This window comes from Stigmatopora nigra, chromosome 6 (genome assembly GCF_051989575.1).
Source record: "Stigmatopora nigra isolate UIUO_SnigA chromosome 6, RoL_Snig_1.1, whole genome shotgun sequence".
In the NCBI taxonomy this organism is placed as follows: Eukaryota; Metazoa; Chordata; class Actinopteri; order Syngnathiformes; family Syngnathidae; genus Stigmatopora; species Stigmatopora nigra.
In genome coordinates, this window is record NC_135513.1 from 11296882 (window position 1) to 11320948 (window position 24067).

General features: G+C 36.9%; 2 protein-coding genes across 2 annotated transcripts; both read right to left on the reverse strand.

Annotated features, from left to right (window-relative positions):
- Window positions 1-2413: 2413 nt before the first annotated feature.
- Window positions 2414-8052, reverse strand: dennd1c (DENN domain containing 1C). The gene is made up of 21 exons (XM_077718498.1): window positions 7962-8052; window positions 7616-7680; window positions 7055-7098; window positions 6923-6972; window positions 6612-6731; window positions 6466-6535; window positions 6313-6393; window positions 5737-5790; window positions 5549-5659; window positions 5378-5478; window positions 5271-5316; window positions 5077-5178; window positions 4828-4953; window positions 4435-4536; window positions 4258-4345; window positions 4138-4178; window positions 4026-4076; window positions 3890-3934; window positions 3726-3805; window positions 3389-3593; window positions 2414-3028 (listed from the first exon to the last, which is right to left on the reverse strand). The coding sequence occupies exons 1-21, from the start codon at window positions 7976-7978 to the stop codon at window positions 2414-2416; spliced, it is 2214 nt and encodes a 737-aa protein (XP_077574624.1). The 5' UTR covers window positions 7979-8052.
- A 746-nt stretch (window positions 8053-8798) lies between these two features.
- On the reverse strand, window positions 8799-24044 carry LOC144197834 (uncharacterized). Its single transcript, XM_077718500.1, is given in 18 exon segments — window positions 8799-9623; window positions 10149-10393; window positions 10489-10599; window positions 10691-10799; window positions 11227-11315; window positions 15367-15751; window positions 16012-16053; window positions 16183-16327; window positions 16553-16641; window positions 17105-17174; window positions 17306-17366; window positions 17521-17918; window positions 18309-18415; window positions 18621-18709; window positions 19235-19342; window positions 19434-19530; window positions 19603-19744; window positions 23609-24044. Coding segments are annotated over 18 exon segments (3141 nt in total). The 5' UTR covers window positions 23638-24044.
- Window positions 24045-24067: the final 23 nt, after the last annotated feature.

Here is a 24067-nt window from a genome sequence, read left to right on the forward strand (position 1 = left end):
ATATACTAAGATCATACATAAGAATATGTTCCCCATTTATTATATATATTTGTTTTAGCTTTATGGGCAGCAAATATACTCTACTACCTTATTTAGTCTTCAATATTTGCCTTGTGTACCTGTAGCCTGTTTTAGAAAGTTTTTGAGTACTTGCAATTGTAATTCTTTGTAAGATTACTTTTTAATAGCTTTATATCTTTGAATTAGTTTCACTAAGGTGCTCTGATAAACAAATATACTATGCCACTGAGATGCTCATGAATATTAATGTAGAGGTGAAGATGAGCAACAAAACAGACGCTCCTGATTGGCCCTTGTGATCACGTGTTATGTGTTCTTTCCATATGGGCAGGTAGAGAGCGACAAAAGTTTCGATTGTGCCGAGAGCACAAGTTGTGGTCCCGCAGAATCTTTTGAAAACTTCTTTTAAATTAAAGCATCTGCCAACACCGAGCTTCAATTCACCGGGGCACCTTCCGGGTTCTTCTTCAGGTAATTTTCTTGCAAGTAAAGATTTGTGGAGGTGCTGATCAGAGTAAGAAGCGACGGTTCCTCCTACAATTCCCGAGTCCCGTTGTCAGCTGAGGGAACAGGTGGAACCAGACGGGTCGCATTCCTGCCGCAGAAAGCCATCGCGATCGCCCTTTTTTATTGCTCAGGGAATCAAAACCTTCTTTGCTATCTCTTAAGGAAAGTACTTATTTTGTTCCCTTTTTGGGCCGACTAAACTAACGTGAGACTTGTGACTATTATTTGAGACGCATTGGGTCTTTTTCCAGGTTGGTTCTAGGGGAGAACTGGGTTGGTTGTCACAAGTTGTATGTATTTTTTATTGAATAGCTTCCTTGCAAAAAGTCTGAGAATAGTGATTCCTTTTAAATCCAAGCTAAAAGGGACTGTGGAGTCATTTTGCTGATTTTTTAAATATATGAAATATGTTTCAAGATGTTAACAACGTGCATGCTAAAATCAAATAAAGATAAATAATATTTCACATCATATCCTCAAGAATAATGTTAGGCAAACTGTTAATTCGTAATTTTGGTAGAATTAGGCTATTTGCTTCATGATATCATACATAGGGAAACAGTATAGTTGTTAAATATTATTCTGATCATGTCTGACATATTTGTTACAAAATTGTCAAATTCTAACTGATTGTTTTAAATGTGAACCTATGTTACATAAATTGAAGACCTTTGAATTAACTAGAAACATGGCAGACTTTGTAATAATGGCAAATATTATATCATTCATTATCCAAACATTCTATTTGGTATATTACTCCCTCCTATATTTCCATGATTGTCATCTAATATATAGTTATTGTTTTTCCCCTACAGATTCTGCCTGATTTAGATTTTTACTAATGCTGGTTTACTTCTATGTAAGCTCCAAGTCCACTCCAGAAATTGGAGTTCTTTCTTTTCATCTGGCAGGTAAAACAGAATTTTATATAAATTCTAACTGGTTAAAAAAATGTTGTACCAAGACCATCAAATTGGATGGTTATCCATTGTTAAAAAAAAATCTACCTAAAGTACAACAATCTTTTACCCACTCTCACAAAAATATTCACCTTTTATTATTTCTACAATTTCTTCGCAATCATGTACCTATGAAAAAAGTCCATATAAAAATGACACATTGTCTGAGGATGTTTTCATTTTCCACAGCTGTCTGTCAAAATGACAATGCAAGCATCTTTCCCACCGGCAGTGTCAGCATTAATCTCAACTGTGGCGCTGCTGCTTTGCTTGACTATGCTACTGCTACTGTGCATCATAAAAAGGAAGAGGAGGATGGAGGGTACCTACCGTCCCAGTGCTGAGGAGGGGAAACAGGTCAGAGCAGATGGAACTGAAAAACGTAGGCTTACTCTCCCCTTACCCAAAGAAGAACGCCTGATTTAATTACGCCACATCAAGATCAAATCAATAATGACCACTTTCCAACATATGGAATATCTGGCAACCATCCAAAGTCAAGTTTTCTCTCCTCCTTACATACAATACTCCCTTTTTCCATATAGTTTTATTAAATTAAAGTAAACTGATGATAAACTTAAACACCAGAAGGGAAAAAATATTTTACTACATAGATTTAATTGTCATCAGTCTACCACAGGAAGGATTTGAACTGGACTATGAATTGTATTTAAATTGAGGTTTGTCTTTTTAATTTTTACTGCACTCTGCATTTTGTCTATTTATACTGTATAAAATCACTATTGAAGGATATTGATTAACACTGGCAAATAACTCTGCACTTTTATTGTTGATGTTCACTATCACTTATGTGTACTGAAGTAAAGAATATATGCACATGTCCAGTTATTTTCTTACCAAATAAATGCATGTTAAAATGTATATACACGTGTTAACTATATTTTTCTAGTTAGCTAATATGGTGGCTACATTGAGCTTTCAAACTTCTTTTTAAGTTCTGACACTTTGGCAGGCGTTGGGCCTCCTACCTGAGGTTTAGGATGGGATCTTAAATCCAATGACTGACATATTTGAACGTTGTTGTTCTCTTGGAGGTTTTGTTGGCCCACTTTTTCACTTTCCTGCCCAATATTTCTTCTTCCCACTGTTGCATCTTTCTGTGTTTCAGCTGTTCTTACATTATCATGTTGTTCCTGATATTTACTCACATTAGTACTGCAGTCTGTGATTTTTAAGTCACTGTCCTCATGCTGGTTAGCTGTTTCCATCAAAGAAGCATGATTTGAAGTCTTTTTTTCCAGGCTCAATTTCCTGGTTTGCTGCTTGACTTCATTTGAATTAGTATATCTGTATACGTTTTCTACGCTATGTATCTCCTCCCTTTTTTCTTCCATACTTTCCAGAACATCTTCTTCTGGGGATTTATCATTGTCAGTCTTATTTGGGTCAAATTGTTGCCAATTTGCGTTATTAGTCAACGTTAGCCCCTCCTCTGATTGATCCGGATTCCAGCTGTGAAGGCTGCCACTGTCACACTTGGACAATTGGACGTTCTCTTGACTTAAATTGACTTGAACAATCTGAAAAATAAACAAAAAACATTTTTTTTAAAAAACATTCTTTAGTAAATTGTCATTCAAGCCACTTTATCAGAAGTAACAATTCTACATAGTACATCACTGCAATGATTTCCACAGAAAATGTGATGATTTGTGAGGAAAAAAATAAGCATGCAAAAATTAAAATAATGTTTTAATTAAAATGAAAAAACATTAATGAAAAAAAAGGTATTGATTCTTCTTAACTTTGTGGGGGACAAAAAACGATTATACTTAAATGTTTGACACATAAGACCTGAAACCGAAACTAGAGGTACTAAACAAATAGAACACACTGACTCTCAATGTGAAGAAGTGTGTGTGTGTAATTTGTATTCTTACCTTTGTAATATAGTCATGAGTGTCTGGTCCAAAGAGATCCAAACTACGTGTACCGTAAAGCATTCCGCCACCACGTGGACTGCGAGTGCTCAGCGTATCAAAGATCTCACCCAGAAGATCCATTTCCTCCAAATCACATGGCATCAACTCTTCATTCTCCTGCTCTTTATCCTTTTCAATCTTAACCACTTGCTCAGACATTACTCTTGACAAACAAGCACAACAAAAAGATGGATAAAACGCATATACTTCAATTTTTAAGGGTTACACAGAAGTGAAGTTGACCAAAAGAAGTACACAAAAATAGCATGTAAGTCCACAGATGTGTTTCTCTCACCCGTTCCAACCATCAGATTGAGAACAGCGGTAAGACACAGATTCCCCTCTTTGAAGGGCATGTGCTTCATTCGAGACCTGCTTTGCACACACATGCACATTTACACTGCCATAAATATAGCATTATTATTATTATAATATGACTGCAACCATCACATTGCTCACCTTATTTTTTAGCCTGCTTTTTATACCCGAACTTAAGCCTTTGGTCTGGTAAAGACAAATAGTATTTATCTATGTAAACAGAATTTCAAGTATAGCAGGTCTTCCTCTAAATTAATATTACCAAAAGGATACTCACCCGTATATTTGTTTTGTACTTCATATTGTGGATTAGTGCTCCTCCTCCTTTCTATTAAAGACATAAAAAAACATAATAAAGAGTGCAGTAATAGTTCCCTATGACAAATTACCTTTAAATGTCCAACTAGTTGCTGATAAGAGGGAGTCTTTCCTGCAAAAAAAAGACCAAACAGATACAAGTGAGAAATTCACCTGTTCAGAATCATTGTGTACTACATTAGTGTACTTACCAGTTTTCCCACAATTGAGGATTTCCTCTTCAAAAAGGTCTCCTGGTACTTTCCCTGCTTTTAGAATTTCTAGGCGTGCATCAATAAACTATTTTTTTTACAGAAGGAAGAATTGGATGGAATCCTGCAACTATGAGGGCGATCTTAATTATCAGTCAGCAGTAAATGCATATTTACCTGCTTGAAAAACTGTAAATGAATAGCACTCTGAAGAAATTGCCTCATACTGGATGACTTGTGCTCTAGAAACAAATCTTTATTAAAGTAGATCTCACCCCCCTGCAAGAAATATAATATAGTATGTCAACCTATATATTACAATACATCTAATCAGCATTTTTACCATAATATAAAGTGTGTGATTGTCGTTAACAAGGTGAACAAATAACTTTAACATTATTTTGTAATGCATCTTGAGTTTGATTTTTCGCTAATAATCAGCAATTATATTTTGCTTATCTGGAGGTTAAGATGTGAAAAATATATATTGACATGTTAGGAGAAAAAAAATGATTGTACATATTGTAATATTGTCAGTTCTAAAAATAAATAAGTTAAAAAGAAACCAACCTTCTCATTCTGCAGAGCATCTTTGTATCCCCCGAAAAGCTCCGACTGGGCCTTAAGAAAAGCGTGCGAGACCCTACTTCCAGCCGTAATTGCATGACGCTTCAAACATACCTTCAGCTCAGATACCTAAAAACAGATAACATTGAGTCATAATAATAATGAATAAAATAACATCATCTGACTGCACTGATAAATGCATACCTGCTTAAAACTAATGAGGCTTAAAAAGCAAACACAAAAGCAACTTACCACATCAGAAGGTAACTTCTTAAGGTCATTAAAGGGGTTTTCCAATGTGTTAGTATCCACATTAAAAACCAGAGCTTCTTCCAAGCCTTTACTCCTCACCTTCTATCAAACCCACACTGTAGTTAGGGACATTTATTCATATATTTTTCAAACACTTTAGTGAATATATATAGTACATTTACACAATTTCTTACCTCAGCAAAACTGCTGTGAACCCCAATAAGGTACGGCATTGGTGCACTGTTAAAGACAATATTTAATGTGATGTATAGAAATGCAAACCACAGATTTATAGACTTACCAGCAGTAATCCAGAAGGTGAGATGGCAAAACGGGGATAAAAATGTGTTGCCAATGCATTGGGTATAACAGAGCGCCAAGTGCATGTACGCACGATGTCAGCTAGAAACAGCAGAACATAATTTTCTAGATTTTTGTATTATCATGAAATAAAATAGTAGGATTTACATACAGTACTGATTTTGCAGGCAAATATGAGGATGCGTCTTTCAAACAGCATGCTGGCGTAGAGATGGAGAAGGTTTGTCACTTCTACGGCTACAATCATCTCTGTCAAGTTCCTCTGGAAGACCAGAATAATCAAATATGTTCTTTTTGGGATGAAAGTTAGGCATTCTGGATTTAATCAAAAGCACTCACATTTTCAGGAATGGATGGGAGACTTCTGGAGTCGGGAGCAATGAAGTATGGGAACTTTTGGGAAAATACAGTATGATTAGGTTGGTAGTATATTAATAAAGTATATTACTTCATTATTGCTGCGTCCCTAATGAAGATGAAGCTGTTCAGAAAATAAATAAATGAATGAATACTTCATTAATTCTGGAAATACGTCAAATGCAATCAAATACTAATTGTATATGAATGTTTAAAATCAAAGTTCTTAAAATATACAACGTTTAAACACCACTAGAGGGCAACCAGACACTTTTCAAATTATACATTTTTTCTGGTCATTATTTTTTTGTCCTAAAAGGTTACATAATAAGGGAATTGTGCTCATAAACCATTTTTAATTTAAGTCTAAATGATAAGAGAAGCTTTTTATCACAGATTGCATCACAGTTTTTTCTAAATATACCTCACTAGTACATGACAAAATAAAATTAGAGCATCATGTTGACATATTTTATCTTGCTAAAAATTACCATAAACCTCCCTAGTTGTTTGATTGGATAATGTATCGGCAAACATAGTGTATAATTAAAGATTTACCATCTCCAGTGTGATAGATCCAGCAGCTGGAGGCACAAGCTCCTTGTAGAGTGCAGTGAGTATCATTTTCATCTCATAGGTCTGTTAAAATCATACGCTTGTTCACTAGTCTTGTTTGGGACATGGAAAGACTACATTTAACGACAAACCCACCTGCTCCTTTTGAATGTAGTCAGCCAGGGTATTGAGATATTTATAAAAGACTTCAAACCATGGAAGGTAACTAGGAGAACAACCACTGTGTCATATACCCAGTGTGACGTAAAAGGCCGGGAGTTTTTGAGGTTATTTGGTCATACCTGACAATGCAAAGGCACGTCTGAGTGCTGCTGGTTAGGCGACAGAAACCAAAGCGTTGGAATCCCTCAAGATCAGTTAAAGCAAATGTAAAGTGCTGAACAGCAACTTTCTCCTTCGTCCTAAATCGAAGACATTGATGGAAAGGGTGGAAAAATGTTGTTAACTTTTGCAGATCATATTTGTTTAACCAATTGTACTGCAATAAAAGGCAGTTTCTGCTTTTGACTCCCATACAATAAGACAACATAATAAAAAAGTAAAGCTACCGTGATCAAGGTAATTTGGTAGACAGGAACTATAGAAAACTTACCTTTGTATGTCATATGGGAAGCAGAACTTGGACAATGTTTGACAATGCTCCTATAAGGCAGATCCTATTTATTTAACATATTTATGTATGTAGGACAGAAACTTTCACAAGCAATGGTCATGTATAGTCAACCTCGTCTCCAAAGTCTTCCGGGAACTGAACTTGTACTTCTGGATCTGTGTAAAAACAAATACCAATAGCTTAAAAATACATTACTTTGTATTTATCAACCCAAATAAACCTTCCAAGGATGTTGTGCCTTCTGCCATATGTGAGCCTTAACTCCTTTTCTTTCCTTTTTTCATGTGTTTTTTTCCCAACATTTGATATTACATAATTATAATTATACCATTTGTTAGTCTACTTAAAAATTCTACAGTATCTTCAGATCACATTGTGTTGCCCACTGGTTCATAGAAATAGGACATGCTGTGTTTTTTTCAAACCACAGAACAGGAAGAACCCATTGTTTCTAAGTTTTTTTTCTATCATCATTTAGTATAGAGTAAAGATCATTTTGCTTTACTTTAACACACAAACTGTAAATAAAAAGTCATTATGTGATACTTGTTGCCTGTTCATTTCAGAATCCATTTCTATGGCTGAACAGTTCCTCCAGTAAATTTGTGAAGTTATACTGATACATAACGGAAGCCTAAAGGCCTTATTGTAAGGTAGTGAAAATTGACTCACCCGTGTCTTTGTTTATAGGACATTTTGACTCAAAATACACATTGAACAACCGCTCAGGGCTTTTTCTGTGGATAAAAAACAGTAAAATGAGAACCCATCACATCAAAATTATCTAATATAGACAACAAAACATCATTTCTCTGTCAATCTATCAAATGGACGAGTTGCTTTTCATTAAATGACATTGCAAGCACTGAAATGATGATTGGCTGCCTGTTAGGGTCACTTATTGAGTGCAATATGTTTGCCTGTAGGGAAATGTTCAGATATTAGAGGAAGTGAGTAAAACTTCATATGGGGAGACATTTTCACTTCAATATTTGGATGAAAGATGTGATTAATTTACCTCAGTCTTGAGCCCATGTTGTAGGAATGCGACTGTTTCCATTCGTTGGTGAAGGAAGAGCAAGATCTATAGCAGATGACTTGGTCAAGAAGATAGAGAAGTACTGGTAGTATGCGCAATCAGCGTTGCAGGCGTATATGTGTCGCTAACCACTTCCTGCGTCATTGACAGTTTTGTGTTACTGTGTCTGCATGAGATTCATGATACTCATCCAAAAATGTCCATATTGCAATTCAATTAGTCACCAAAATGCAAATATGTATTATATTTGCGAGATGTGATGTGTTTGCTCTTTATTGGTATTTTCCCTCTTGACTTTAGAAAAGTGATTTCCAGTCACTTTGCAGTTAAATGTTTATATTGGCTTATAAAAACAAAATGAATGAAATTTCAATATTGCACTTTTAGTGTACTCTGGTAGTACTGGTAGAGAAAAGTATTTTTTGTGTGGTGTTTGGTGTAAAAAATATATCTCAGCCTAGTCTTTCCTAGTTGGGAAAGTAAAAGAAAATAGATACGATATATTTTATAGCTGTAAATTATTCTATTGTACTGTTGCATAATTGGAGCCAGGGGTATAAGAAGGTCAATCATGCCTTTGGGCCTATATGAGCCAGTAGGAATGAAAAAAAGGAAGTGCTCTTACATTTTGCAATAGGTTTATTGAAATAAATTCCAATATCAAGCCACTTAATGTGAATATAACGCATTGAATTTGGCCCAAAATGTAAGAAACGTAAAAAAAACTCCACTGGAGAATAGGCGATTGTGTAGATAGTGCAGAATTGGGAAGAAGCTACAGTAAGTGCACAAAGGTAGTGGAGTTCGACGAAGGACTCAGGCCATTTCGTCCTCCCTGTCATCATACTCACTATCTTCAAAGTCTCCCTCTCCGGCAGTGGCATCCTGATACTGTTGGTATTCTGACACCAAGTCGTTCATATTGCTCTCTGCCTCAGTGAATTCCATCTCATCCATGCCCTCGCCTGTGTACCAGTGGAGGAAAGCTTTACGACGAAGCATAACAGTGAACTGCTCAGAAATGCGCCTGAAAAGCTCCTGTATGGCAGTGTTATTGCCAATAAAGGTGGATGCCATCTTGAGGCCACGAGGCGGGATATCACATACGGCTGTTTTGACATTGTTGGGGATCCACTCGACGAAGTAGCTGCTGTTTTTGTTTTGCACGTTAAGCATCTGCTCATCCACCTCTTTCATGGACATGCGACCGCGGAATATGGCCGCCACGGTTAAGTAGCGTCCATGGCGGGGGTCACAGGCAGCCATCATATTTTTCGCATCAAACATCTGCAGAGTGAGCTCAGGTACAGTTAGGGCTCGGTACTGTGTGCTCCCCCTGCTGGTGAGGGGGGCAAAGCCTGGCATGAAGAAGTGCAAACGGGGGAAAGGCACCATGTTGACAGCTAATTTGCGGAGGTCTGCGTTCAGCTGGCCGGGAAAACGCAAGCAGGTCGTCACACCGCTCATGGTGGCGGAGACTAGGTGGTTGAGGTCTCCGTAAGTGGGTGTGGTTAGCTTAAGGGTACGGAAGCAGATGTCATATAAAGCTTCATTGTCAATGCAGAAGGTCTCGTCCGTGTTTTCCACCAGCTGGTGGACGGACAGGGTTGCATTGTAAGGCTCCACGACTGTGTCAGACACCTGGGGACAAATTGTTACAATCAGAAATGAAAATTTCTCTCCTAAGGGGGTACCACTAAATAGAGGTTGAATTTCTGTGGGTTATTTAGCAAAACATATTTTACTTCAAGAAATATTTGCAGTCAACTTGTAAATGCCACTGCCATAAGTCATTATTTTTTGTCAACACATATTGAGGATATTTAGCATATTAATAGTTAACTGCTTGCAATATTAGAATTGGCAGCAGTTGTTGTTTTGTTAGAAATGTACCATATTTTTCCAATCAATATTGAAAAGAATTCTCACATTATATCAGTGCTGAAAATGTGTTTTAATCATTTACACTGTGATGTGTATTTTTGTATTTTGGCGAACTGTCCAAGAAGTATATTTCATTCAAAATACATGCAATAAGTGACATTTGTGTGCAGTTACCTTAGGGGAACAAACAAATAGTCTATAAGTTGTATTTTGAATAAGCGAGCCAGTTAGTGAGCGTTAAATGAAACTGATAAACAGTCAGCAAAATAAACCAATCCATACCTTGGGAGAGGGAACCACACTAAAGGTGTTCATGATACGATCTGGATATTCCTCACGGATTTTGCTGATTACGAGGGTTCCCATTCCAGAGCCAGTGCCGCCACCCAGAGAATGAGTAAGCTGAAAACCCTGGAGGCAGTCGCAGCCCTCAGCCTCCTTCCTCACCACATCCAGAACTGAGTCCACTAGCTCAGCTCCCTCTGTGTAGTGACCCTTGGCCCAGTTATTGCCTGCCCCACTCTGACCTGTTAATGAAGAAATACTCTTGATCTAAGTCAAACGTCAATCATGTATTTTCTTATATTATCTGCAGTTAAAAGAAATCAGCATGAAAGTTTACCAAAGACAAAGTTGTCAGGTCTAAAAATCTTGCCAAATGGTCCACACCGAATGGCATCCATGGTACCTGGCTCCAAATCCACCAATACTGCCCTTGGGACAAACTTCCCTCCTGGGAAAAAAAAAGGAAAATTGAAGTTAAATAGAATTTGGATTCCTTTACAATACCTAAACAATGTCAATTGAGTTTAGAGATTCCTAACCTGAAGCCTCATTGTAATACACATTGATTCTTTCCAGTTGAATTGCATCGTCTCCTTGGTAGGATCCAGATGGGTCAATGCCATGTTCATCACTGATCACCTCCCAAAACTGGTATAGACAAAACAAATAATGGGAAGCATTTTGGAATATTTGTCATTGCACTATGAATCTATCTTGAAATTTGTCTATGAGTTTTACCACATCTGTACCAAATGATCAACTCAAGCAGTCCAGAAACTTGTTAACAATCCTAATTATTTGATTCAGGTGCATTGTTAGGGGGAGACCTGGAAAACAGGGGGACTAGGGTTGCTTTAAGTGTTTTTTTAATTAAAAAATATACATATATTAAACAGCATAATGATGAATATTATTTAATCCATCAAAATTGGACTTGGAACGATCCAACACATTTGAGAGATTGCACAATGTTTACACAAAACTCCCCCCAATGTTAATTTATATTTAATAATCATGTACCCAAAGTAGCAAACAACAGAAGATATATGTCTCATTATTAGTATGACAAGTATACCTTTGCTCCAATCTGGTTACCACACTGGCCAGCCTGCAAGTGGACAATCTCACGCATTTTTCCGTAGTAGGTGCCACGTCTTCGAAGAGCTGGTGTTTAATTCTGTCGGGATACAGAGTGTGTGTACACGGTGCTGCAAGTGGTAAATGTGAAGAATGAATGGTGCAACACGTATAACAACAGCTCTGTTTCCGCACGCCCTACCCTGAGATTCCTACTTTACTGCTTGGAATGACACTATCTGAAACAACTAGCCCAACTGGAAGATTAAACAGGTTCTTGCCTGCCCAAATCTTTTGTTTTTGTTTTTTTGATAAACATTTGTATCCTGGATCCACGTTTATTAATCATGACACAAATTGCTTAAGAATCTGCACTTAAAAGTATTATTACACAGGAAAGGAACTAGATTGTCGAAAGAAAATGCAAATTTGCAGTCTTAGCCAAGTCCATTCTGTCTAAAATGTTGTTGTTTATTCACTCTAATTTAGTTTGAACCCTTCATAGAACTAAATCAAATTCTATATGTTGGTGAATGGCAAAACAAGTATAAACATCATGCGAATGATAATGTTCTTCATTGAAACCAAAGTATTTCTTTTTCTATTTAGTTTGCTAAAATTGAACTATTATGTTTTGCCTTCAGTACTTTTTAAAGTTGGATCCCAGGTGCACTGAAACATAAAAAGCAATCATTATAGGGAGAAAAGACATTTCCCAGACCATCACCTGGAAAAATGATGAATACATTTAAAGAGTCGTGCGTCTTTTGTTGTTCTCATGGATCTGTTGGGACTACCAATTTGACAGCACACAAAATTTAAAATAAATATACAATGGTCCTCGAAATGGATGTTATGTAGTATAGTTTTCCCCTTGCAGCATAAAGCAATTTAACATAATTGTTGTGAAATTTAAAATCTCTCTTCTCCAATAAATGAATATTTTTCATGCCACAAGAAAAAAAAATGAGACTAAGAATCAGGTATATATTAAAAAAAAAATAGAAAAAGTCTGCTGTAATCTACATAGCCTTGGTTCTCCACATTCACCAACATTTCAAAGAAGCAGAAACTGATTTTAAAAAATATGTTTTCAAAGCTTGCCATAGCTAACCTTGGTTCCATCAAGCCATTTTCTGTGCTTTACAGGAACATTTCTTTATTGTAATTCTTTTGTCAAGGCTTTGGTTTGAATATGACATACCTACCGAAAACAAGGCTTTAGCTGCCAATCTTTTTTTTATGCGAGGAAAAGAATGAACAAAAGGTAATTTTCTCTGTCAACGGGTTTCAAGTAATTAGTAAGATCAGAAATTGCAGGGCAAATCACGCTTTTCTCAGTTGAAATAAACAGTTTTGCCGGATTTTTCTGAAAAAGCTGCTATAAAAGAAGAATGTAGAAGCTTCATATATTTGGGGCTAAAAGTGCAAATGCATTGAAGATTTATAGTTTGTGTGGGGGATGTATAGGCAGCAAGGATTTATGGAAAAGAGGGGGCGGATATCGGTTTTCAGGCTTGTAGTTGTTTGAAGGCAAGCTGCTGCACTTTGGATTAACTTGAAACGTTTTAGAAAAGACTGACTGATGCAATTTTAGAAGTAAGGAAGACAAAGACAGTTGAAAAAGAGCAAGATATTGCAGCCATAGTTACCACTTATCTATTAGCAGCTATATTTCTCAATCTCTTTTGTCCAGATGAGGTTTGCAAGCCATCTCATTTCTACGGATTGCAACAATTTTCTTGGAATTGGATGAACATCATGGCATAAAGCCTTTCATGTTAATATAATCACACAGAATAGCGACACCAAGTAGATTTACCCAGAAATACTTAAATACACAAGTACCACATTGCAGTTTGTAGATTTTAACACACCAATATCCACATTATTTACAAAGTAGATGGCCCTATTTTTCTAGTGGCTGTACAGCCTACATTGGGCTGCAGTATTTTATTTTAGTTCTCATTACTGCTATTGGAAATTCCTCAAATTTCACCTCACTTGGGTACCAGGCCTAAAGATCATGCTTTTTCTGTAACATGAGCAACATTTTTCTTGGCTCACCTAACCCGACAACAAGACAAAGATCGTTAAAAGATGCAACTCCATATGCCGTCTGTTTGGTTGCATGTCGGCAGATTTTCACTTTACCGCTCGCAATTGATAACATTAGTAAATCTGTACATTTCTGATTAATTTGGAAGCTCTGAATGAAACTCGATTGCACACTTTAGCAGGCACAATACTAACAAATGCCAAGTATTTTTTTCCTACGTCATACACTGTAAGAAAAAAAGGATAAATGTCTTCCCAGGTTGGCTTCAGTGTTGTCATTGTTCTCTTGCCCCAAAAATAATGTCATCCTGACTTTGTACAGCATGTCTCCATGGTTTCTTTGGACTTTAGACGGATGTCACATTACAATCAGATGGAAAAGGCCATTCATTTAAACTCAAGTTCTACAGCTTACAGTTATAGAGAGAAATTATGTTGAAGATAGAGCCACATAAGGATGGATGCAACACTCAACAGTGGAACCACAATACAAATCACAATATTAGTAACACCATATTCTGCAAATACAGACATTAAATCTGAATTAATTAATATTACTTGTGATGATGGTAAATTACAGTTGTTTTCATATAAATATAAATAATTAATTAAACGAAGAGCCCCTAATAGGAACAAAATATTAAAATTGGAATTTTTAAAAACAAAGCCATGAGTAAAAAAAAAAACAGTTCTAAATCAAATTATTTAAACAAATTATTATTCAGTAAAAATACAGACATATCTCTATAGTGTCCTTACAAAGTGTAACATTTTGGCTGCCTAACATCTTTCTCTCCAAATATTGGACACCAAAAGCTGCACCAATGTCCCATCTTATGAATATAATTGCTTTAAGTTGCTTATTCAGAAAAGAAAATACACTTATTTTAATGACCACAACTCCTTTAATTTAAAGCACACCGACACAATGCAGCACAAAAATTGGCTTGCATGTACTTATTTACTACTTGCCTTCTACTTTGACAATAGTTTTCAACCTTACTTTACATTAGAAATAAAGTTTAAAAGCGTTGCCTTGTATTTTGACTTCACGATATCTAACCTATAGCATATTTATAAATTAAATTTCCTCACAATGCAGTAAAATAAATGAATCTTTGCTAGACAATCTGAAGATAAATCGAAAAATAAATAAACAAAACTACAAGAAATAACATATATTTACACTTTGTATTCATACTCAGGAAACAAAGTGACTAGGTACATGTGGCACAATGGAAGGAAAAAAATATATACAAATATACTTATGTGAACATGTTTGTTTATGCGTGACCGCCCTTTCCAAAGAACTGTGAATGCAGAAACAAGGTCACCTTTCCTTACAATAAAGTCATTGTGCAAAGATTTTGAGGCCATACGTATAATTATTATGTACATGCGTGTCTTCGATATATAAACCATTGAGCTGAAAACATCAGCCATGCCGGAATAACGTGATTCCGGTAAGCTCAAAAAGCGACAATGTATTAGCAATTTGTTGCATTGCCTTTTCAGTTCTTACAATGCCTGTACATTATAATATATTTGCGGAAAAAATGATTTTCTGGCAAAATATTCAGATGTGGTAGCCTGCACACATCTTTGATTACATTTCCAACATATTACAACCAGATTTTCGCCACTATACAATCATTAAAACATATATTAAACATTAAAAGTCGAGTAAGACTAAGATATTCATTTGGCATTGACAATAAACATTGTTTTAAACATCAACTGTCATTTTGCGGTTGGTAATACTTACGTGAACGAACAAGGAAAAGATATTTTCAAGTGTTGCATGCTGTAGTCCACATTCAAAAAGGCATTAGTACCACAAATGCGCATTCATTGCAACGAGGAGACACTTGACAGAAGCAGAATACCAACATTAAAAGTACACCTCACACACAAAAAAAGTCAAATCCAACACTTGACGTGGGATTCAACTGTCAATAGTTCATTCTGGATGACTAAGTTTTGTTCATTTAATGCTCATGTGTTTGTGTTTAAACGTGTTGGTGCTTAAAAGCATCATTCTTGCTAACCTCTTAACATTGGCGCCGATCTCAAACAAGACTTTCTTCTCCTTCCCTCAGGTAAACGTGGCAATGTACTCGTTCCTCTCGACATGTGTCTTTCAAGGTAGAACTAACATAGCTGCGGTCACCTTGCTGTGATAGAAAGGAGAGGTGAAAGGTGTGTTTGTTTACATTCTCCATCTCGTTGCTGAAAGGAATGGCGTGACTGGAGGAGGCTTCGTCTTCTCTCCCTAGTGGCGGTGTATCCAGTGATCCCCCACTGGGGTCAGTTGTGTTGTTATCGTCTTGGAGATCTGGCAGATTTCCTGTGGCAACGCTACCACTTTTGATGTGAGGCGTCTGGCTGTGGGTGTTGCGGTACTCCTCGTCAATGTCCTTTCCCAGCTTCCACCGCTTCCACTTTTTCAGCATCTCCGACTGCACCTGCGGGATAATGGGATTGCGGATTTCCGCCGGCAAAGGGGCCACACGTAAAGATGATGATGATGGTGGTGATTGAATAAAACACTCAAGTGGATGGATGTCTCTAACCATACATTTGAAAAGTTTAGCCATCAGTAGAATGCCAATATGCTTGTTCCATTCAGTAGAGAAAGCAGAAGCAGAACAAAGCTTTCGGAGATGGAAAAAAAATCAACAACAAAGAAGGACACGGATGGCAATCATTGAAATACCCTTCTCACCTCTTTGTTGACAAAGCAGTACAAGATGGCAACAAGCAGTCCCTGTAGAGAAAGTGGAAGTTTTACTTTAAATTGTAACAAGAAAAATGCAGCACTTTTGACAATTCATTTCACCCCAAACTTTTATGTAGACCTTTTGTGGCTTTAAAAAGGGATCAAATGATTTCTGACCTGAAAAGAGTTGAATAGAAGGTCACAACAAAGTCGAATCAGGCGCAACATGGAACCCTTTGGGACGACTTCATCGATGACAAAAGTGAAGAGAATGGCGTGTATTCCCAGTAGAGGGATAAGTGTTAGAGTTGATTTTGCCAATCTGGACCAAAAAACAAACATGGGCATTGGCAGATGGATTAATAAAAGTAAACTACTACAAGTACTATTGTGGAAGTGATATAGTACCCGTTGCCATAGCGATTTCAGTATAAAAACACATGATAGCTTAGTATTACCACTTGGTAAACAAACAAAAAACTGCATTTTTATCCAAATTCTATTACTGCATGCAATTAAAAAATATAATTAAAAGTATAGGTCTAACCTGAACTTGTAGTCTGTGTATCTCATCTGATGAGCTCTGAGTTTAGACATCAAGATTTTGATGATTTGTATGAAAATGAAAAAATTGATCTGTAATGGGAGGACACAGTGACTATTACTGGGTTACTTTATCTTGATTTCATAACATTTAGTCAAAGCACTTCCTGCCACATATGGTCATGCCTCACAGACAAGTAAGTAAACACACAAAAATGCGCACACACTCACTAACACACACACTGTGGAGATCAAGTGCAGGCCACTTTCTAATAATGACAGGAAAAAAATCAATTCATGGCACGTTCATAATATTACTGCAGTGTTCCATTTGTCCCAAGTGTTTAAGTCTCTTGGGTTTTTTAGGGCAATTTGTGTTAAGCTCATCAGTTGTTTATTTTTTAAGGGGAACTTAAAGTACTATACTAATAACATTTCAGGGACTTATCTTGTTAGCCGATACCAGCACTATCAGACTATACCTTGGACCTCACAAATGTGTTGTATATCTTTGATTCACATAAAGAAAGACTAACAAATAAGACAATAGACTTACCAAGTAACAGGCCAATATTGGCGAACGGATTATCCACCAGTATCCCATGTTCGTATTTTTCTCCCAGCATCTACAAACATGTAGAGTGTTTCAGTATGACAAAATGTGCCAAAGTACGTACGTACAAAGTACTACATTAACATTCCTCCCGAAAGGTCATCGAGAAAGATTTATACAATAAAAGTAAAAAGGATCACATACTCTTCATTCTCAAAGAGGTACTTCACAGTGATCCATGGTGAAACAAAGACAAGTGGTGCACCTGAAAAAGAGAAAATGTGCAAACTTGAAACTTGAAAACGCTTTAAAAAGAAGGAAATAAATTGACAAAATAAATTGGTCCCAAACCATGCCATTACATGGTGACCCATGACCTTGGTACTTATTATTTGACAATAATAAAAACTCATATTTACCCCATCCAATCACTAGGTAGATGTAAAAGTACTTCTTCTCACTGAACACAGTCACGACGAGCAGGCTGTGCAGGTAGATACCCTCCACCAAGAGCCAATAATTGTTGGCCATCACAGTGTACTGCATCATTACCATAGCGCCCCGACACCATGTGATAGCCTGCATGGCAGTCAGCAACATAACTTATCAATTCCAATTAACTTTTTTTGGTGTATTTTTATAACGTGTGTATTCTCTAACCGGTATGTTGATCCAGGAATGAATCTGAGTTCCGTTACTGGTCCTGGGATCCAGTGTAATGTTCAAGAGAGCATCTTTGATCAGAATGGATGAAGCCCTCAGGATGAAGGAGGCAAACAAGTTCATGTGGATGTTGTTCCTCATGCAATGCAGCTTCCTGGTAGAAAAAAAAGCCACGGTAAATTTAACTTAGGCTACTTTCACACCACAAGACGTAATGACCAATTTGGGATTTTTGTTGATAATTTAGATTTTTCTCATTCATTTTACTATAATCAATTTTTTTCTCTGCCCCCTAACCATCCTCGCTTTACCCGACTGCATTTTCTCAAAAATATCAATATCTCAACATAAATAACCACAGATGGAGCCTATCAAGTTCTGCTGTTGCAGTTAAAATCAGTATGCAGCAATGTGATATTTTCACGTTTTTTTGTCTACCCCAACCTTTTTTCATAGTCATATTCTTGTTGCTTCCTAACTCCACTAAAGTTATATTCATAGTGTAACCTCAGCTCCTTTTGTCACGTTCATGATTTATGTTTACCTGAAGCTGATAAGGATTCCCAGGGCCAGAAGCAGAGCTCCCAGAGACATTGAGTATCCCACCGTATACATGATCCGAAATTGACTAAGGATACGGCCATACTCCTGCTGCACACATAGTAGATTTGGTGTTTAATCTTCATGAAAAGATTTCACACATCATACACAGGCATGCAAGATGGAAACAAACTGTAAGAACAGATGGGAGGTGTTTCACAAACTGAATTTATATTATGTAAATGGTACCCTTCTGGGGCTTAAACATGAAAATAGATCAATAAGTCACACACTGGTGCACACACACACCCCTCACCTGGCCAGAGTTGTTCTCACATTCACTAGTATTCTTCTGGGCCCATTTACCATCTTCGCCACAGAATCTGTAGACCAACCCATCTTGCACTGTTAAAAAAAATACTGGTCAAATAAAAGCATTCAGCCCAAAATAGCCAAATCCCTAGTGAAGCAGTTAACACAATGGAGAGGATATCAATAAACATGATAATTCGATCTGTGGCACTCTAGATATGATTATCTCATCTCATCTCATTTAATGAGCCGCTTTATCCTCATTAGGGTGGTGGGGGGTGATGGAGCTAATCCCAGCTGTTTCTGGGCACACTTAGGGGCAATTTAGAGTGTCCAAACAGCCTACTATGCATGTTTTTTTTGGAATGTGGGAGTAAACCGCAATACCCAGAGGAAACCCACGCAGGACCGGGGAGAACATGCTAACTCCACACAGGTGGGACATGACCTGGATTTGAACCCAGGACCTCAGAGATGTGAGGCCGACGCAGTAACCACTCGCTCCACCGGTCCGCCCATTAGGTACAATTATGACATTTTAAAGGATTAATAATATTCTCACTGTTCCAATAACATAAATTGAGGAAAAGGTGAAAAAAGTCAATCATACAAGCTGACCTTGATAATACCACGGTAGGAACTTAGGGCAAGAGACGGTGACTGTGGTTCCAAGGCGGCCATCAGGCCAGCAGGCATACTGGTCAAAGGTCCTGTTACACACCACCCCTGCATAAGTGGATTTTATGTTGGAGTTGCAGTACGCACTTCTTTCATTTGTTTTATATACTCCCACAAGCAATCTGAAGGAGATTCTAACCTGTTGTGGGTGGGGCCTGGTTCAAAAAGTCTAAACACTCGTTTTTGTAACTTCTCCACTGCTCCTCAGCTTTTTGCACGGCTGTGGTAGAAGACACCTGTGATAGAAGAGCATGTAAAGGAGGTTTGCTAAAAATGCAATTGCGGATATTAGGATGGAAGTGTCGTACCTTTGTGCAACTGCAGAGCACAAGCAATGCCAAGAATGGACACACCTGGAACATCCCACTGAAGCTGGGCGGAAGAGGGGAGGTGGGGACCAGAACACTGAGGAGGAAGCCCCACACATGAGGTGCTCCTGGCCAGATGTTACTGTGAGAAAACCAGCAATCAATTTGTAAGCATCTATCATCATAAATGGCAATTCAAAACACATTATCAGAGATGTTTAGTTAAAAAAAAACATTTTTGTGCAAATACTGCTACTTAAATGTGTGACTATGTTTGCCATTTCTGTGAAAGACTGTGTGGGTAGGCGGGTTTAATGAGTAATTGTTGGGTGGGTGTAATGAATGCACAGTAACTAAACAGACCGTGCCTGTCAATCATTTATCAGACAATGTTTTGTGCAAAGGCCTTTAAATCTTAGCAATCTGCTTTGATAGGAGGAAGATTGATTGTATAATATGTTGAATGTGGTTACATTGATTGTGCATATTAATTAAGTTGTTTATGTTAGTAGCCTATTAGTGCATTAAAAACAAAAAATAGATCGTAAAGCGTACTAATGTCCATTTAGTCTTCACATATGATGTTGGAGAACAAAACGGAATCTGAAACGTTTCTGCAAAAAACACCTTATGTGTGGAAACATTTTTGGCTTAAACGTTTCAAATTCCATTCAATTCCAGTCTTTTTGTCTTCAGCTTTGTTTTTCTGTTCTTAACATCAATACCCTGATTTTATTGTTGTTATATCACAAAAGAATAAATATTGCTGGATATTTTTTGCATTTTTTTTTTGCTCAAATATTTTCGCAAAACTGGCATTTTTACAGTTTTCCTGTATTATAATAATAAGTAAGGGAAGCATCAAATTCACATCAACAGTATATGTAAAGTTGAGATGAGCGTCATAAAGCTGCAGGGTGTAGTTTCTGTAGCCACCTAATTGTTCATTTGCAATTCAATGCCTCTCAGCTAATGTGAAGAAATGTCATAATATAAAATGTGTCTTCTCTACCATGCAATATTGAATGCAATCTCACAGGTGTCATCTGGAAACATGAGGGTCACATAAGCATTTGCCGTTACGCTATATATCACCCTACACTGTGTGTTATTTCTACATGCATAGCAGCACCTAAGTTGTGTAATAGGACAATCGGGGTACCCATATGTAAACAGACGAAAGCTGTTGGACACAAACCCAAAACAGTGCTGGTGACATTGCAAAATTACATTGTAAGAAAGTGAATTCTGTTCTTATTTTTATCTTGATTGACGCCACGGTTGAATTTTTTGGGTTGAAAAAAACAACCACAACAATAGCCATAGAGAGAGGAAAAAAACAAAACATTTAGACTGAATGAAGGGCTGCTTTTTTATGACACTATTTTTCAAAAGCGGAGTTTTTACGACCTGGGCAGTCGGTATTTTTCCATTGTTGTTTGATTGACCACATAACTGCAGAGATGTTAAATTACACATGGAGTTAGAACATTTGCTGGACTGGTACATTTACAGCACACAACACACACACAAGGATTAATACGTACCTTTTTCATTTCAATAACATTTCTCTAAATGTATGTAAATAGATTTTTTGATAGGCATGCATGAAAGACATTTGGAAATTATCTGTTATCATTTCTAAAATTTGATTTTATCTATTTTATTTAGGTATTTTTATATATATTTTAACATTAGTTCATATTGATTTTGTTTTTACTGCAGACTCCATTATCCTGTCTTTATCTGGCACAATTACAATAAAAGTGTGTAAAGAATCATTAACTCAACATTCTTACAAATACATACGAATAGAATTTAGATGTGTTTAACAGTCGCCTAACATCTCCTGACTCTATGATATGCTGATATTGTTTAGTACTTGCCCACTTGCTCTCAGCTTTACTGCTTAAGGGATTGTCATGAAGAACAATTGCACAGGAAAAAAAGGCCTATAGTTATTTTTAAAGGGGACATATTATGTAAATGTAAGGTTTAATTGCTTTATATTCCAGTGGAGCGTCTTTGATATAAATCCACCAAGGGTGAAATTAAAATTAATCTACTAAGTAGATCACTGCGGGCAATCTGCAAATGCTACAAATCAACAGGAAAAGACTCAAAATTTAACAGGCATTGAGATTCAATTGTCTCAAAATTAACAGGAAATTATTAAAGAAGACTTGACCATAACGAAGTGACCCAGAAATGCTCCCCGGTCACCAAAATGAAAATATAATTAGTCAGCTTCTGTGAGACACCACACACACACACAGTGGTTGCCAGACCAACAAGAGCCATGACAACAGATTGGTATCATGACTAAACCTCGGGTGTCATTGAAATACATGAAGTAGTAAGTGATATCCTGGAAGGTATCATGGTTACCTGTCAAATTCTATCGATGTGTTGCAGTATAACCTCTACTCACTATTAAATGACAGATCCACAAATATGATCATAGTGCAGTAGATGGATAAAACGACATTTGAAATACTGTGTTGATAGTGTCAAAAGGTCTGCAATGACTTTTACCAACATACTGCAGGACTTTATTCAACCTTGGCCTGTCAGCTATGGAGGTGTTCTGCTAATATCTTTAAATATTTATGATTAGAGATGTACCAGATCCAATCATGTGATCGGAAACAGGCCCGATTAGGTTGTTTTAAGGATCTGAATAAGTATTAACTCACTGTCTGCCATTGGCAGTGAGAGGAAATTGTAATTTTGAGCAGTAAAAATATTTAAGGCAATTTCAAGCTACTGTGAAATTGCAAATTGTGGAATGATCTGAAGTGGATGAAGAGGAAAGTTGAGAAAGGCAATCACCACGTATGTACAAAGCACAAGCAGGGCTACAAGAGGTAAAGCGTCACTTCAATATTTTGAGTGTTTGAGAGCATGTTGGGGGATGAAGAATTAGGTTATTTCAAAGAGCAAGCGCCAGAAAAGTAGCAATTCATTTTGAGAAGAGCGAAAATATGAATGTCCAGTCTTTCCTCGTCATACCGTGAGGCATGAAGATGAGATCTTTGGATGCGGGAAAAGGTGAAGTGACAGATAACGCAGGTAAGTAGAGAAAATGACAGCAATTCCACTTTTTTTTCCATGTTATGATCATTCAGAGATGTAAACTGGCAGCACGAAAATTTGATTTGTCTAGAAATGAGAATGGAATATATATGGAAGATATTACAGGACTATTACCTTGCATTTTGTAGAAGGCAATCACAGCAGTAGTTCAGTCCATTGAACACAGAACAAGATTAATGAGAGTCATTTTCTGTATTGTCGGACTATAAGTCGCACCGGATGGAGAATAAATAATAAAGAGGAAAAAAAAAAACTCTATAAATTGCATTTTTGGGAGGGCAATTTTCTATTTAATCAGAAAACAACAACCAACATGTCAAAGTAAAGTTAGTAACACGCAGAACTAAAGGCTGATTAGGAATCTCTCAATATAATAGTTATTTCTGAATATTACAGCTTTAAAAAACAATGTAATAGGTTGCCGCTGGTCAGAGAAAAAACCCATTAAAGTCACACTGTGAGGGTTAATTGCAAGTGCAACTTATGATTGGAAAATTTGGTGGCCACGTTAAAAAAAATAAAACTACTAATAAAACCAAGTTGGCGCCGTCACGCACCACTCTTATTTGATTTTCGTGTTTTACAGCCCTTCTATCTTTTTTTAATTACATTTTAATATTTCTCAATACATTCCTTTTTACTTTAATCCGTACTTTAATGTTATTACAACTTTCTTTGTTCTTTTAGACCCGCTTCTTTCTGTATTCTGCTACTTCTTTTTTTAGAAGCATTAAGCAACGCTTCAGACCAATCATTCCATCATGGGATAAAATGGAAGAAGTGTCGGCCTTTACCAGGCCGGAAACTGAGTCGAGCGGTTCTACTCTACTCTACTACTGTTGTCTTCAACCCCAGACTACTGAGGAACTGTGCATATACGTTTGGAAGAGTAAATTCGCAAATTCTCTACCTCAGTCCCAGTATCCCGAAGCTCACCATCTTGTGGAAGACTTATTGTGTGTTGTTCAAGTTTTATCCAATTTTACAAAGTCTTTTTCTTGAGTCTGTGTCCGTTTTTGCTACCGCAACCAAAGCTCCGTTCAAGTGGCAGTAGCTCCATCCACGCTTGGTGTGTTAATGATTTGATTTGGTGATTTTTTTTTTTATCCCATTTACATTGCTTTGCTTTATACTTTGTGCTTTTGCTTTGTTGTTCTGCAGCCTTTTAGGACTGTACTGTCCAACTTGTAACTGTGTTTTTTTTATTTATTCTTTTTCTGTATCTGCATACTATTATCCAAAATTAACTTCAAAGGAAGAAAGAGAATCATTTTCCATAGGTTCCAAGCCAATGAAGTATGGGCTAAATTCAAATGTTTTAAAGCGACAATCTAGCGGGTGCCGACATAAAAAAGTATTGTTAACAACC

Excerpts from the sequence above, each read along its gene's own strand:
- dennd1c (XM_077718498.1), bottom strand. Across the intron at positions 6,394-6,465 it reads ACTACATTCAAAAGGAGCAG|ACCTATGAGATGAAAATGAT; the intron begins GTGGGTTTGTCG and ends TGATTTTAACAG. Across the intron at positions 4,954-5,076 it reads AGAAGTTACCTTCTGATGTG|GTATCTGAGCTGAAGGTATG; the intron begins GTAAGTTGCTTT and ends ATCTGTTTTTAG.